Genomic DNA, 16,404 nt, shown 5'->3' on the forward strand with positions numbered 1-16,404 from the left:
TTGATCATACGAAGTGGGTTCCCCCTTGGGAAAAACCCTTTGGTCCTGAGCCACCACTGCAAGGGTCTCATGTACAGCAGGCCAAAAGCTATCACGTTGAACGCAGCTGCCATCAGACCCAAGAGTCTCTAAAACTGTTTTGCAGTGCGTGACAGGCCTTGCTTCAGTTCTTTTATGGCTGATAAAATAGCAGTGATGCGAATGGGTGAGAGACATGCCTGCACTGTCACTGAGTCCCATACCACACCAAGAAAAGTGGTCCTCTGTCGTGGAGAAAGCATACTTTTCTTGGCATTCAATCTCAACCACAATTTTTGAATATAAGCGAGGACGTTATCTCGATGCTGAACCGCCATCTCCTCTGACTGTGCTAATATCAACCAGTTGTCTAATTCAGAATGTGTACGCCCTGCAGCCTGAGTGGGGCCAGCGCTGCATCTATGCATTTTGTGAATGAGCAGGGTATAAAAGCTAGGCTGAACAAAAGAACCCGAAATTGGTATGCTTCGCCCCCGAAAGCGAACCTCAGGAACTTCCTGTGTTGTGGGAGGATGGAGACATGGAAATATGTATCCTTTAGATATATTGTGACAAATCAATCCTCGGATTTGATTTGAGTCATGATTTGAATCATGATTTGACTTATTGTCAACATCTTGAACTTTAGCTTGCGATCTGCACGATTCAGATGACACAGATCTAAAATAGGCCGCAATCCCCCATCCTTTTTCGGATCCAAGAAGTACCGGCTGTAAAACCCTGACTCTCTATCGGTAACCGGGACCTGTTCTATAGCCTCCTTTGCTAGCAAGGTCTTTACGTCTTGCTCCAATACCAGAGCCTGCTCGGGAAGCACTATTGTCAGAAGCACTCCTTGTATAGAGGTGGATGGCACCAAAACTGAATTTTGTAACCCCTTTCTATAATCTGTATGACTCAACATGTGATATTTGGAAGAGATTTCCATTCTGCCAAAAAATCTACTAAGGGAACCAGCCTCTTGAGGCTGGCCTCTGGTGTATTGAGAACACATGTGTAGCGTCTGGACTAATCAGGCACACAAAATTATTCAATATATTTAATGAATTACCTATGAACTCACTTTATCAAAGCTCTGTGAACCCCTGTGCATCCCAAACTAGCTAAACTACAGGAAGAACTAGGTGTCCTGTTACAGATACTTGGACCTTTTACGATCAGGAAGAATTTTGCAGAGACCAGTGACTCATTCTTTCTGAAAAGGACAAATAAGCTCTCTTAATCCTATGTATTCTCTATATAACCACTTGGGAAATGTATAAACATGTATCCAATTTTCCCATATCACGACTTTCCTTTTATAGGCTTTATTCTATGTATTAATTCTCTCTTTTGAACTATTTTGGTATTAATGTTCCATAGTTGCAAATGTATAGTTGACTGAGATCACATTGGCAGCATGTTTTGTATCTACGGACTCCACTTTAATTTCCTATATGGTCATTTATGTTACATGTTACTAACTCTGTGACACATTAGTATTATAAGAATATAGAGGGTTCTTTTCTCATTCATCCAATCCAGTGTCTTATGCTAATATCTTGCTACAAAACAAAGACTCGTAAAACTTCCCTCCGAGGGGGCAACTCCTTATTGGCTCAGACACCTTAAGAGGGTGTGACATCTTCACCTCTTATATTCACTGATCACAAGATCAAACTTTTCTCTTCCTGCTATTCCTCCTCTTCTCCTTTTTTTTTTTACTGACAAATACTGACGTCAAGATGATGCTGTAAGAAGCTAGAAGCCTCTAGGGAACCCCAAGCTTGTGCCAGGCCTCGGCCTAGACCTTCCATTCACCAAAGATCCTCTTAATCCAACTGGATCTCTTTCATCAAGACAATATCAGCAAAGATTCAACGGGAGCCTCCACAAATTGCATCAGGACAGTTTTAATTCAACTTGGAGAGGCATGCAAGTATCAAACTGAGTCTCATTATCGGATACATTGAGTATCCTTACCCCTTTTAAAGAAGGGCCTGTTAAAACTAAACTGATGGTTTGCTCAAGGCTGTTGATCTGCTGAAATGTCCAACAATGCTGTAACCTCTTGCTTCCTGTACTCTGCTTTAGCTCTTTCTCTCTTGGTAAACTGTATGCATGCATGTGTGTGAATGTTAGAGTAGTTTAAGTGTTTAGTCTAGTTAATAAAGTCTTGCTCATGTCACCCGTAAGGTTGTCCGTGTTTTGCGCTCATATACGGGAGTCCCTATTCATGTTGGTCCTGACTACAGGCTTTTAGAAGAATAAGATTGTTATTTCCCATAACCTGGAAATGAACATTTCTTAGAATTAATAAACAATTAACACTGTGTGTTCATTGAACAACAGGTTAATTGATTGTAATATAAATTTTATTACATTAAGTTAATTTTATTAACTTATTAAAATATTAATAATTAATTATAACTAGATATGATTAATTATTCATATTTATTTTGAGCTAATTTGCTACAAATGGTGGAGAATGTGGGCATGAATAAACACAGGTTATGAGCTTAAACCACTGTCAACTTAAAAGTGTGCATTTGATCATTCCAGTTAGAATACGTCATACTATGCGCATTTTGGTCACTAATTGCTGGCTTGTTAGATACCGATAAAGTGATAGCTTGAATTGACATCTCTACTGTAACTGAAAGAGCCTACTCTTGACACATTTTAGCCTATGTTCAAATGGTATCAGTGTAAAGTTAATCTAATTTTAGCGAAGAAATCCTAATCTCAGTATTAGAGCGTAAGCCTGTGTTGACGAAGGAATCTCAGCTCAGCGGCATGTAAACTGTACCAGAATTGATTATTCTGCTTTGGTTGGAGAAATACCAATGCAGTATTGCTTAACCTGTTTCTGATAAATGAATCTCAGTACAGTGTTATATAAATGTAGATTTGGGTAATGCTCCCCTTTTATAGTTAAGATTGATGTCATTCATCTAAACTTTGGCTGCATCTACAAGCATAGCTACCTTTTGACCAAAACTGTGTTTCACTCGCTGAAAGGAATATCAGTATACATGCACAAGGCGGACTTAACTATATATGCTTAAACAAGCTTTGACTTACAGCAAACTGTGTAATTACCCTTTAAACCAGTGGTTCCCAACCACATTCCTGGAGTACCCCCAACACTGCACATTTTGCATGTCTCCTTGATCAAGCACACCTGAATCAAGTCATCAATTCATTAGCAGAGACTCCAAGACCAGAAATGGGTGTGTCAGACAAAGGAGACATGGAAAATGTGCAGTGTTGGGGGTACTCCAGGAATGTGGTTGGGAACCACTGCTTTAAACAAATACAAGACATTGTTTAAAGTAGAGAGAAGAGTTTACATGAGTAAAATTTGCAAATGCCAAAACATATTTGCATTTTACTGAATGTAATATCAAGTTTTTGAAAATCTGAAAGTATAAGCGTCACATTTTAACTCTGTACGTAACTAGTTTGAAATGAGCAGACAGTCTTCATGAACTGTTTGAATTGCTGTGGTGTGCATTGGTTACCATGACAACAACTTGTCACAGGAAGTGCTAACTCATCACCTTGTGATGCCATGGTGTAAACAAACCAGGCTAGGTGGCTAAGCTAACCCCACCTAGCAACCCTTCCGCTCAGGCTAAGCTAACTAATAGCTTCTACAGTTAGCGGTTAGCATCATTTATGTGAAGCCTTTAACTACAGCTTGTGTGTATGCAGTGTGAACTGATCTAAACCCATTCTGCTGTTTTAGTCACTTCTTTAAATCTTTTTATTGATTTTAATTATAATAGCAGTCAGCTATTAATGTTTACTAGTATTATTTCTTTCATCTTTGTGATTTACTTACATCTTCCTTTTTTTCTTGTGTGGTTTAATTTCCCAATATAACCACAAGCAACTAGACATACTCTCCTTCTTGATTTTGTTTATTTACAACAGTTGCTTCAATTTTATGAGCCAGCTACAAAAGTAATCTGAACAATTACTAGGGCATAATTTTGAGCACCACTAATAAGCAGAATCTAATAGGAAAGCTCTCCTCTTCCTTTCCCTTTTTCTTTCCTATTTGTTCAGAGGTCAAGCCTCTGAACAAGAACCATCTTAAGTCATTTGTTAAACCTAGCTGTATTTTATACACCTGGCTGCTCACTGTGCCTTTAGCCCTAAATTCTGTTTGATCTTGCAGTAGTCTCTTGCCCTTACTCTCACCACAAGCATGCCTAAATGTTGCAGATGCTCAGCCTAACTGCCCAGATGGCAGACCAAAAGGACTGGCTAGGTGTAGTGAGGAACACCCTCCTAACCAGTGCTGCTGATCAATTGCAGCACCAGAGCCAAAAGCAACTGGACAAAGATGGAAGAGAAGTAAAGGCAGATGACTCAAACCAGAGGTATGGTCACAATGATCTGACTGAAGTCAACTTCTTCCTGGCCCACATCCTCACTGTTTTGAAACAGGAGGTGAACAACCTCAAACTCCAGATCACAGAGACTCACAAGGAGCTGATGCATGCTAAAAGCTACATAGACCAGCTAGAGATGGAGGCTCGGGACAGACACAAGGACCCTGACAGAATAGAGACACAGAAGAAAAGCCACAAACTGCAAACGGCTCTGACAGCTGCTCCGCAACTAGAGCAGCTGGAAAAGGCAGCCAGGGAGGACCTGGAAAAGGAACTCTTTCACAAAGAGTCACTGTTAAAAACAGCAAATTCTGAACTCTTGGACAAAGACGCCAGAATCAGGTCCTTTGAAAGTCACCTGGACAACACCCAAGATGAACTTGACATGGCCCAAAGAGAACTGAGACTCTCTTACCTGCAGCAAACAGAACCACTGCAGGAGAAACATCTCAGTTCACCACACGGAATCAGCAGAAGAACCTCCCCCAGCCAACCACAGATGTACAGAGGGGGAAGCCAAAGCCTTCTGCTTGACACCTTATCAGACAATTTCCTGAAATCCTCTGCAGCTTCAGAAGGAGAAGGATTAATTCAGACAGACCCAGGTACCAGACCTACCACAGGAAGAAGCCATGGATGGGAGCATCCTCATCCTGCAGACCCTGCAGGACCTCCAACAGCAGGCAGCAACCACCTCCTCATCCACGCCCTTCACACAGTAGCCATCCAGATGCTGCACAAGGACGAATGGACACACCTGCATCGGACCCACAGGAGCTTCACTGCAAACTTCAGACTGCTTCTGACTGAGAGCAGAGGCTACAATCACCGGTTGCTCCTCTGCCATCAGACCTAGGTGAGTCTGAAACCCTCTTCACACTACAACTCCTGTAACCTCCTCCTACAACCACCTGCTCCACAGGCGTCCAGACGACAGGTGACACTGTCAAGGCACCTGCTACTTCGACACCTGCTGAGCAAGCTCAGAGACCTGAACCTTGCCACCAGCAAACATCTTGCCTGCATTAACTGTACCAACACTAACTGACAGGTGACACACGGTCAAGGCACTGGCTGCCTTGATTCCTGCAGCACCAGCTCAGAGACCTGAGCTTGCCTACTGGCTACGTCAACCGCCATGGAACGAGCACCACTCCAGGAGACACATACAACCAGAGTCCATCACAGCCTTCCAGCCTTGTGTGCTAGTGGTGTGCCTGATCTTTCTGCACCTTCAATGTCACTCGCTGTTGTCCACAGAAAGAACAACAACGATCAAAAGGGGGGAAATATGTAGCGTCTGGACTAATCAGGCACACAAAATTATTCAATATATTTAATGAATTACCTATGAACTCACTTTATCAAAGCTCTGTGAACCCATCCCCCTAAAACTGCAACTAGCACCCCAAACTAGCTAAACTACAGGAAGAACTAGGTGTCCTGTTACAGATACTTGGACCTTTTATGATCAGGAAGAATTTTGCAGAGACCAGTGACTCATTCTTTCTGAGAAGGACAAATAAACTCTCTTAATCCTATGTATTCTCTATCTAACCACTTGGGAAATGTATAAACATGTATCCAATTTTCCCATATCACGACTTTCCTTTTATAGGCTTTATTCTATGTATTAATTCTCTCTTTTGAACTATTTTGGTATTAATGTTCCATAGTTGCAAATGTATAGTTGACTGAGATCACATTGGCAGCCTGTTTGGTATCTACAGACTCCAACTTTAATTTCCTATTTGGTAATTTATGTTACATATTACTAACTCTGTGACACATTAGTATTATAAGAATTTAGAGGGTTCTTTTCTCATTCATCCAATCCAGTGTCTTATGCTAATATCTTGCTACAGAACAAAGACTCGTAAAACTTCCCTCCGAAGGGGCAACTCCTCATTGGTTCAGACACCTTAAGAGGGTGTGACATCTTCACCTCTTATATTCACTGATCACAAGATCAAACTCTTCTCTTCCTGTTCTTCCTCCTCTTCTCCTTTTTTTTTTTTTTTTTACTGACAAATGCTGACGTCAAGATGATGCTGTAAGAAGCTAGAAGCTTCTAGGGAACCTCAAGCTTGTGCCAGGCCTCGGCCTAGACCTTCCATTCACCAAAGATCCTCTGAATCCAACTGGTTCTCTTTCATCAAGACAATATCAGCAAAGATTCAACGGGAGCCTCCACAAATTGCATCAGGACAGTTTTGTTTCAATTTGGAGAGACATGCAAGTATCAAACTTAGTCTCATTATCGGATACATTGAGTATCCTTACCCCTTTTAAAGAAGGGCCTGTTAAAACTAAACTGATGGTTTGCTCAAGGCTGTTGATCTGCTGAAATGTCCAACAATGCTGTAACCTCTTGCTTCCTGTACTCTGCTTTAGCTCTTTCTCTCTTGGTAAACTGTATGCATGCATGTGTGTGAATGTTAGAGTAGTGTTTAGTCTAGTTAATAAAGTCTTGTTCATGTCACCCGTAAGGTTGTCAGTGTTTTGCGCTCATATACTGGAGTCCCTATTCATGTCGGTCCTGACTACAGGCTTTTAGAAGAATAAGATTGCTATTTCCTATAACCTGGAAATGAACATTTCTTAGAATTAATAAACAATTAACACTCTGTGTTCATTGAACAACAGGTTAATTGATTGTAATATAAATTTTATTACATTAAGTTAATTTTATTAACTGATTAAAATATTAATAATTAATTATAACTAGATATGATTAATTATTCATATTTATTTTGAGCTAATTTGCTACACATGTTTCATGTAATTTTATCCTCCTCAGAGGATGCGAATGTGATGCAGCGTCTTGTGAGATCTGCATTACTAATTCGCTGCGCCCTGAGGCACCATGGGTGGCGGGGTTGGCAGAATGGCTCCCTGAGGGCCACGAGGTGGGATGGGCACCGTATACTGAGGTGAACACTGCTCCACCCCGTGTGGGGCTGCCCTCAGGAGTCTGACCCCTCTGGCATCAGGATTTTTTCTGCACAGCCTTTTTGGCCTGAAGTAAGACCCTCAGGTCCGCCTTTGGCTTCAAAGGCTTGGGCTGAGAGTGCCGTCCCAGTCCACCGTATCTCTGAGGTGGAGCACAAGAAGCTACACTCTCTTTTTGTTGCGCTCTATATGAGGAGCTATACGGCTGGGGCTGCTCACGCCCAGCAATCTTAGAGGATGGATGGCAGCTCGTAAGATATTTCTTGAACAACTCCGCTTGCTTTTTTGACTCCTGAAACATGTCAACGACCGAGTTGACAGCATCGCCGAACAGGCCAGTTGGCGCAACCGGGGCGTCAAGGAGAAAGGCCCTGTCTTTCTCTTTAATATCAGACAGATTGAGCCACAGGTGTCCCTTGGTGTCTTCCATGATGTAGCTAACTCATAATGTAAATCGGGGTAGAAAGGAAGGCCCCTTGGTGGGGATGATTTATTAGATGGAAGGAAACGCTCATCTAACTTGCTTTTGGGATGAGCGCCTGGAAGAAGCTGCTGGGCTGGCTTCCGACACCAGAGAGGGGGAGATGGATCTACCAGGTGAGGGCTGAGAAAGAACACTCACGCTCGTCTCAAGCCCCGCTGATAAATCCATTTGCGAACCCCATGACATCTCTCTCCGTGCTGCCTCAGCAGCAGCGGGTCCAGAGCCATGAGGAAAGGGAGAGGCGGGACAGAAGCGTTCTAGAGGAAGCTTCTCAAAATGCTCACATTCAGCCCCCTCGAAGGCTGAAAGAGCATGCTCCGCTCCCAAACACATGACACGTAAATCGTATGTATCCCCACCAGTAAGGAATCAGGGGCAAGGAGGAGCACACTGTTTAAATGCCTGGTTTGCCATAATAGTGTGAAAGATATTGAGCTGTATCGAGACGGACAACAAAAATAAGACAGACAGTTTCACACAGATCGCTTTGCTGAGGCAGAAAAGCTGAAGCCGATCTGGCCGGATGTGTATTTATCCTTTCCTGGTCATGACGTCAACCGCCCATGATGTTCACTATCGTCATTGGACTAGTTGACAGACATGCATCATACACAATGACGCTGGGGGCGTTCTATTCTATCGGACGAAGTGTGATTTCCCTTGAAAGGGAAATATTTCGGGTGATCTGTTTAACCTTTCTTTATGCATCAGGTAAAGCGCCAATTTTTTCAAACCAGCTGTCTCGACTTTCCGATACTGTATGACGTTCGAAGCTTCAAGCATCATCAATCATCTGGTATTGTTACTTCGACACAAGCATCAGTACAGTGTGTGATACTATAGTGCTTTGAAAACTGCGTTAGAGCATCGGAGCCCTGGTATCAACCGTCCCATCACCACTAGTTTTTTTGGGACTTTTTGTTTTTTTGGGGGGTTTTTTTCCCCTTCACCATGGACCTCCCTGCTGTTTGCCTCATGTGCCTTGAACAGGGAGATTGCTCCCTCAAGATATTTTTAGAGGATTATCTGAACCTGGCCCATCAAACAACCTTCCCGGATGACTGCTTATGCTTGTTATGCTCAACTTTCTGGTTTCAGCACTGGAGACATTAAAGTCCCTGTAAAGTCAATTCTGAGAATTCTTTCTAAACACTTTATAAATGTTACAAATGTATGTTAATTGTGTAATGCTTAAAGATGCTAAAGAGGATGTTTTGTTTTATACATTTTTGCAATATTACTTGAAACTGTCTTCACTAACTGATAAAAGACTATTTATTAGGTGCACTGAAAGGAATAATATTAATATACATCATCTGTGCACGAGGTAGGGCCTTAAAAACATCAGCCAATTGATTGATTGGCCCTCTTGGCAACAGATTGGCCCTCTGGCTTGTCAATCACTGCGGTGACATTCCTTGTGAGAGACGTGCGCGGATTGGCCCTCTGGCGTGTCAGTCACTGCCATGACGTTCCTTGTGAGAGACGAGCGTGGCTGTGCTCTCCAGTAACTTTCCACACTCCACACGCACCGCATGTGATGTTTTTGTCCTGAGACAGGAGTAACAACTGCAGATTATGAGTTACCTGTGGTGAGTCCGACATAATGAATCCACTAACACGATACAGCGAATTCCGGTGGTAAACACTTGTGTACCAATACTCGTGGCACGAGTTTTAGGAGGCGTTCCCTCGAAAGGAGGGGGGTTGTTCTTACGCATGCGCTCATTTCAAAAACTCAGTAACAGTCTTTGGTTTCTCAGTCGATGAAAAGATCCTCTTTATCACCTTTAATTGTGAAGTTAGGGTCTGATGATGCACATCGTCCTCCGAGCATAGCCCCTCCCCTAACACTAGGGCTGAAACGATTCATCGAGTTACTCGATTAACTCGTTTACAAAAATTCCTCTAGGTAAAAACTCTGCCACGAAGCCTCATTAAATACCTATGACGCGCACTATGAGCGCAGGGATTTGATTCACACAGACCGTTGTTCAATGTTCAGGAAGCACACCATAGCGCATGACATTTTGAATTTAGTTGGCAGATGGCGGAGAGTAAAGATATATATGATGTTTAGCTTTGATGTTTTTAAGTAGTAAACGTATTCACGTTCAATTTTAAGAGAGTATAGCCTAAAAAAAAGAACCCCTTCACACACACACGCATGCACCCTCGTCTCTCTCAGGCGCCAGTCAGACCATCACACATGTATCACATATGCTTAAACTTTTTATGTAGCAACAATAATTTCAGCATGCATTCACTGAATACACAGGGACGTGATGTTGTGACACGATTTTTCGAACGGATGCTTCAACTAAAATGCACCGGAATGCAAGTGATGCAAGCCAATTGCAGCGTTCTATTGAAAATGATTGTATGTGAGCTATTTCTGCCGTACCAAACTGCAATGAAGCAACTGGTCTGACTGGGGCGTCACTCTTCCTCACACACGGCATGCGTTTTTGTTCTCAGGTGGGTAATTTGCAGAAGGTGCAATCCTTTTTTTGTAATGTTGTATTAAGAAGACAAAACTCAGGCCAAATGGCCTTTACTATTTAGGATTAGTTCACTTTTAAATAAACATTTGCTTAAAATTTACTTTTGTCCATGTCCTTCTTTCTTCGGTCGAAAAGAAATTAAGGTTTTTGATGAAAACATTCCAGGATTTTTCTCCATACAATGGGCTTGAATAGGCACCAGATGGGCACAATTACGTTGAAAAGGTCACGCTTGACATAGGCACAAGTACAGATTCGGTGTTTTCAACTTGAACGTGAAACTTACAACCCTGTGCTGCAAGATACATCAGTTTTACATTCTTAGTTTAACAGCTTGAATAAAGTTTAAAAATGTATAATAAATGTATACCGATGATATATGGGGCCAAACAGAGTCTCTCCCGTCCCGGCCTTCATCCTCCCGTCTCGCGGCACCGTCATTTGTTGACTCGACAACAGTCCAATTGTCGTGTGTGCTTATGTTATAATAAGTAGGTAGTCCACAGTAACTCTACTAAAATGTGCAACCCTCTAACGTGATTCTTTTGTTTATATGCATCAGTATGTTTGACTCATTAGACTCAAGTCAGTTGAGACGGCAGCTCTCGCGAGTGGGTGTGGTTTCAGCGCCGACAGCGGACACGCCCCCAGCGTTTGAGAGCAGAGCGCGCTCCCTATTTTTTTCGAGATTTTGATAACTTATTTAATTTACTTGTAGATTTTTTTAATCATTCAAATTTGGCTGGGTGATTATAACACATTTTTCTGTGGTGTGACAAACACAAAACACATACTTTAAAATGACTTTACAGGGACTTTAAACTTTTTGACCCATCATCATCAGAATCTGTCAGTCATGTCCCTAATTCTCTGTTCCCACCCAACCTCACTCTCCCACCACCTCTCCCAAATACTATTGAGAGTGTTTTATTCCTTGTTGGTTTTTGTATTAACCTTCAAGATCCTCTTCAGTTCCCAACCATTTCTACCACCCAGTCATCGCTGTCTCCCATCAGCCCCTCTGTTCCACCTCAGAGGCACAGTTACACCACTGGACTGTTGGGAGTCACCTCTTCCTGGGCTTCGGGAGTCTGTGGCCTCTGTGCGCTCCACTCCACTTCGACCCAACGCCCTGACTCCTACACCTGCACTCCTTCCACCCTCAACGTCAGCAGTGACAATCAGGCATTCTGCCTCGCTGGACTCCCTTGGTACGCCGGCTCCGCCACGGTCGGACATCGCACCACCTTCGCCATGGAGTAACGGGCCGTTTACTGCCCTCCGGCCCTCCACCCCTTTGGCTGCGGCTAGCTCCGCCCTCCCTCAGGCTCCACCTCCGTCGCTCCAGCTCAACATTAGCCCTCGAGATCCCTGCTTTCACCTCGGAGGTTCATCACTGCGGCTCCGTTGCGGTTGTCGAGGTCACCAGTGTCCTGTTGCGTCATCGGCTCTCTGGCTACGCGGGGGGCTTCACCTCCTACGTCGACATTGCCTACATGTCATTCAGCTGTCTTCCTTCATGGCTCCTCCCTCCTGCGATGCTGCCATGGAGCACAGCCCTGGTTGTGCACAGGGGTAACATGCCCCTGTTCAAGGCTGGATCACGCCACCTGCACCACGCTGGACTTTTCATTCAATCCCTTTCCCGGACTCTTGTCCTCTACCTGAGCCTCCTCCATTCATCTGCCGGCACAAGGTCGTGCCTTTCCAGGAGGGGGCATACTGTCACAGTTTCACTCAGTTTGGACTTTGTTTTCCTGCTTGCACCATTTCCATGTTACGAGTGTGTTTGAAGCTCTTGTTTGGATTTACCTTTGTATTTATTAAAGACTCTTCATCATCGTGTTCGTATATGATCTTTAACACAGCGTGTGTGACATATGTAAATCAATAAATACATTGTTGACCCTTGCCCTACTTCTTAACTCACCCTTAAACCTACCAATACCACCAAACTGGTCCCTAACCTAACCCGTATCCAACCTCAGTAGAAGAAAATGTGTTTTGCAATACAACATGAACACAATAAGTACATTGTACTTAGTTTTGATGTAAGTACATAGTAGTTAAAGACACCTAATATAAAAGTGTGACCAATTTAAATAAAATCAAAAGAGGCATAAGGAATACAAAATGAGCCATAAGGTGAGCAAAATATCATGCACAGTAATTATACAGATTATTAACATTTATTATAAACTTTTACATATCGATCAAGTTTACAAATCTTAGCAACAAATCAAAACAAGAATCAGAATGTGTTTGGAACAAGATGAGCCAGATTATCTTACTGTTTTGTTTGTTTGTTTGTTTGTTTGTTTTTTCAGAGTTATGGTAATTGTATAAATGTTTTAAAAGCAGTTTTCCTTTTTCTAAGTAGACATATTTACTTTTGTTTTCTCTGAAGTGTGATTGAATGAAACAATGAAGAAGGCTTTTCACATGTTTCTCAGTGGTTATGTAAACTATCTCATTCTATATGTTTAGGCTTTATTTGGATTTTAATTTAGCTTTTATAAAGCAAACCGGCTTTATTCTTCCAAAGTATAACCAAAATAAGTATAATATAAGCATTGCCAGTGGACAGAGAGACAATCGATGTGGTATAAATAAGTGATCAGTACAAAATGACCTATAAATGCAACTTGCCGATAGATGTGGTATATATAAGTGATCAGTGCAAAATGAGCAATTAATGCAACTTGCCAACAATTATTCTGTTCTTAATATATATATATATATATATTAGAATAAATAAAAATTGCCATTACTGTATTAAACATATTTATTTTTATTTTTTATCAGTAGAGACTTTAATATGTTTAATGCTTTCCAAAACGTAAATGTAAGTGAAGTGGCAGAAAAACACACTCCCTCCGGTAACTGTGATGATTGAAACTACTTATTCAAACAGTTGATTAACAATAAGAATTTTTTATTTTACTTCCTCTCAGCTCTAATAGCTGATCTAATCACAGTGTAATGTAATCACATAATTTCTCTCTCTTTCTCTTCAGCATCACTGGCTTAAATGACTTGCCAGGTTGATTATGGAATTTGCAGCAGGTGAAAAACTTCATGGTAAAGCCACTCATTTACGGTAAGTATTTCAGAAATACTATTTTTATTATTCACTTCACTTACGGAAACACTTTACATACAATAAAGAAAATCTCACACAACAAACAACCACAAAAACTCTTTCCCATCAGAAAAATTTCCCAACAATGACAGAGGAAGTATGATGCTTTTCAAAGAAACAGTCATCATGAACACCTTCAGAAGGAGTAGATGCAGATTGTCTCCAGCGATAACAGATCTCAACATTCCTCAGCTCTCAGGTCATTTGAGCTGCTGGGATGGACCTCGATCACTGCCCAGATTTAGCAGCTGCTGTAAATGATATAAAAGCAAGAGAGAGCACCTACAGATACAACAGTGAGACATCACAAGCTCATCTACATCATGATCTTCACCATCACCTGCCTTGCCCTGGTGGCCTCTGCTCTGGGTAAGTGTCTTCTTTAGAAGTTTGCAACAAAATTGATGGGTGAATATATATATTTATAAAATGCAAAACCTAAATAAAGAGCATCATTCTTGTGTCATGAACTTCTGTTCTTTATCAACAGGTTGTGGAGTGCCGGCGATTAAGCCACAGACAATTGGCAGCAGGATTGTGAACGGACAGAATGCCATCTCTGGTTCTTGGCCCTGGCAGGTCTCTCTCCAGGTAACTGTGTATTGGTCAGCTTTTATTATGCATTTGCCTGATTTGTTCAACAAGTATATGTCATGTTTTCAATGCTTTTACCTCTGAAACAGCTACCAAATGGATTTCACTTCTGCGGTGGATCCCTGATCAACCAGAACTGGGTTCTCACTGCTGCTCACTGCGTTGTTGTGTAAGAGTCTTCGATCAGACAAACGTCACATACAATAGTTCTTCATAGAAGCTGTTGCTCTTTACTATTTACAGTTAGTTTTGTCTTTATCTCACTCTTTTTAGGGTCGACTATCATCGTGTCATTCTTGGAGAACATGATCGTGGCTCCAATGTGGAACCCATCCAGGTCAAACTCGTTTCCAAGGTAAAAATGTTGAATGATTTCAGAGATGAATATCAAAATGAGAGATCAACTGATGCTATTTATTTAAGTGTTTAATAACTGAACGCTTTTTAATTTTTGCTTAATTTCTGCTTTTCCCACAACTGTTCACTGGAGTAGAACAATAAAAAAAATAGAAATAAGATGCATTACAAATGTTCATTATGAATATATTATTATCATTTTACATAACTTGTTGTTTGAACATTTATCCAAACAATATTTTTTTTTTAGCTGTTAAATTGAATTAAGTGGGGAAATAAGTATTATTAAAATTATCTCTAATTCAGCTTTTGGTCCATGTCTGTCAGCTTTGAAGTCATCTACATGCTAGTTTTCTCCTAAAACTTGCTCAAACAGTTTTAAGCATTTAAAATTGAGTATAGGAAAGAAAACAACTGTACCATATTCCCAAATGACCATTCATGCTGAAGGGAAGAAGGAAAAAATGCATAAAAGTGTAAAGACAATGAGAAGAAATAAAACATGCTTATAATAGATTACCTTCTATAAAGTCAGCTTCCACCAGTAACCATCCATCTTTTTTGGTACTTTCTGAATGTGCAGGTCATCACCCATCCGCTCTACAGCAGCACGACATTCAACAATGACATTGCGTTCTTGAAGCTTGCATCTCCAGTTGTCTTCACTCCTCGTATCTCTCCTGTATGTCTGGCTCCATCAACCATCAACATCCTGCCTGGAACCCGCTGCTTCACCACTGGATGGGGCAGAACTGCCACCACATGTAAGTCACCCGTTGAAGTTGCAGAATTGCAAAAAAAAATACTTATCTGTCTTTTCTGATGTTTTCTTCTCTTTTTTTCAGTGAGTCCTCTAATCCTACAGCAGACAGGTCTGCCCATCATGAGTCCTGCTGTGTGCAGGCTGATCTGGGGTCAGAGCAGAATCACTGATGCCATGATCTGTGCTGGAGCCTCTGGATCCTCATCTTGCCAGGTATATGAAGACAGATCAAGACAAACACATTCCCATATCAACTTTGCTGCTGTTTCAATCTCAAATGTGTGTTTGTGTCTGTGTGTTTCCCACAGGGTGATTCTGGTGGTCCTCTGGTGTGTGAGAGTAACGGAGTCTGGACTCTGGTGGGGTCTGTGTCCTGGGGCACCAGCACTTGTAACACTCTTTACCCAGTAGTATACGCCCGCATCTCCCAACTGCGCTCCTGGATCGACAAGACTATCGCTTCCAACTAGAACACCAGTCTGAGCATTTACCCTTCAAAGGAGGCAAAAGTAAATTTTAATCATTAATCTGTATTGCAGTTGGTCCTTGTTGATGTTTTTTATGTTTATTTGTTTGTTTATGAATTTTGGTCTTGTGTCAGTCTGGGCTCCAGTTACCTGTCTGTTATGTTACTGTTTTGTTTTTAGATCATGTTACATGTTACGGTTTTATACAAATAATGAAAGTTTGTCAATAAAATGAAATAAATACAATAAATTGTAATGAAGAGAGTAATCATTTATCTGAACTAAAAACATGTTACTTTTCATGGGAAGGCACAGAAACAGGCAAATAGATCCAAGTGCAGCTTTTTAATAGGCAAATCCAAAAACATAGTCGTCCAAGCAAAGGTCATAATCCATCAAACAGACCATAACAAAAACAGGGAAAAACAAACAGAACGCTGTGACAATAAATTTAACCACCATGACAAGAACAGAACAAACACAGACTAAATAGACATACACTGATTACATAATACAAGACAGCTGAGTGCAGTGAACGGATAATGAGTCCAGGAAGTGGGTTATGGGAAATAAAGTCCAAGGGGTGAAAACAAGATTCCGGGTTGGAGTGCCCTCTAGTGGCTGATTAGGGCACTCCCACTACTGATCATGATATTACTATAATCAAAATATAGTACTGCAAACACATTTAAATATAAAATGTTTTCCTTTAAAATAAGT

At 41.5% G+C, this 16,404-nt stretch overlaps 1 protein-coding gene across 1 annotated transcript; it reads left to right on the forward strand.

Moving 5' to 3' along the window:
- The first annotated feature begins 13,826 nt into the window (after window positions 1–13,826).
- Window positions 13,827–15,687, forward strand: LOC137004606 (chymotrypsin-like protease CTRL-1). The gene is made up of 7 exons (XM_067365090.1): window positions 13,827–13,872; window positions 13,994–14,094; window positions 14,187–14,266; window positions 14,371–14,452; window positions 15,038–15,218; window positions 15,300–15,430; window positions 15,526–15,687. The coding sequence occupies exons 1-7, from the start codon at window positions 13,827–13,829 to the stop codon at window positions 15,685–15,687; spliced, it is 783 nt and encodes a 260-aa protein (XP_067221191.1).
- The last annotated feature ends 717 nt before the right edge of the window (window positions 15,688–16,404 follow it).

This window comes from Chanodichthys erythropterus, chromosome 17 (genome assembly GCF_024489055.1).
Source record: "Chanodichthys erythropterus isolate Z2021 chromosome 17, ASM2448905v1, whole genome shotgun sequence".
NCBI classification, from domain to species: Eukaryota; Metazoa; Chordata; class Actinopteri; order Cypriniformes; family Xenocyprididae; genus Chanodichthys; species Chanodichthys erythropterus.

Bases quoted from the DNA above. Each gene is read 5' to 3' on its own strand.
- LOC137004606 (XM_067365090.1), top strand. From the start codon at position 13,827: ATGATCTTCACCATCACCTGCCTTGCCCTGGTGGCCTCTGCTCTGG. The intron at 15,219-15,299 runs GTAAGTCACCCG...TCTTTTTTTCAG, and splicing joins GGGCAGAACTGCCACCACAT to TGAGTCCTCTAATCCTACAG. The intron at 15,431-15,525 runs GTATATGAAGAC...TGTTTCCCACAG, and splicing joins CTGGATCCTCATCTTGCCAG to GGTGATTCTGGTGGTCCTCT.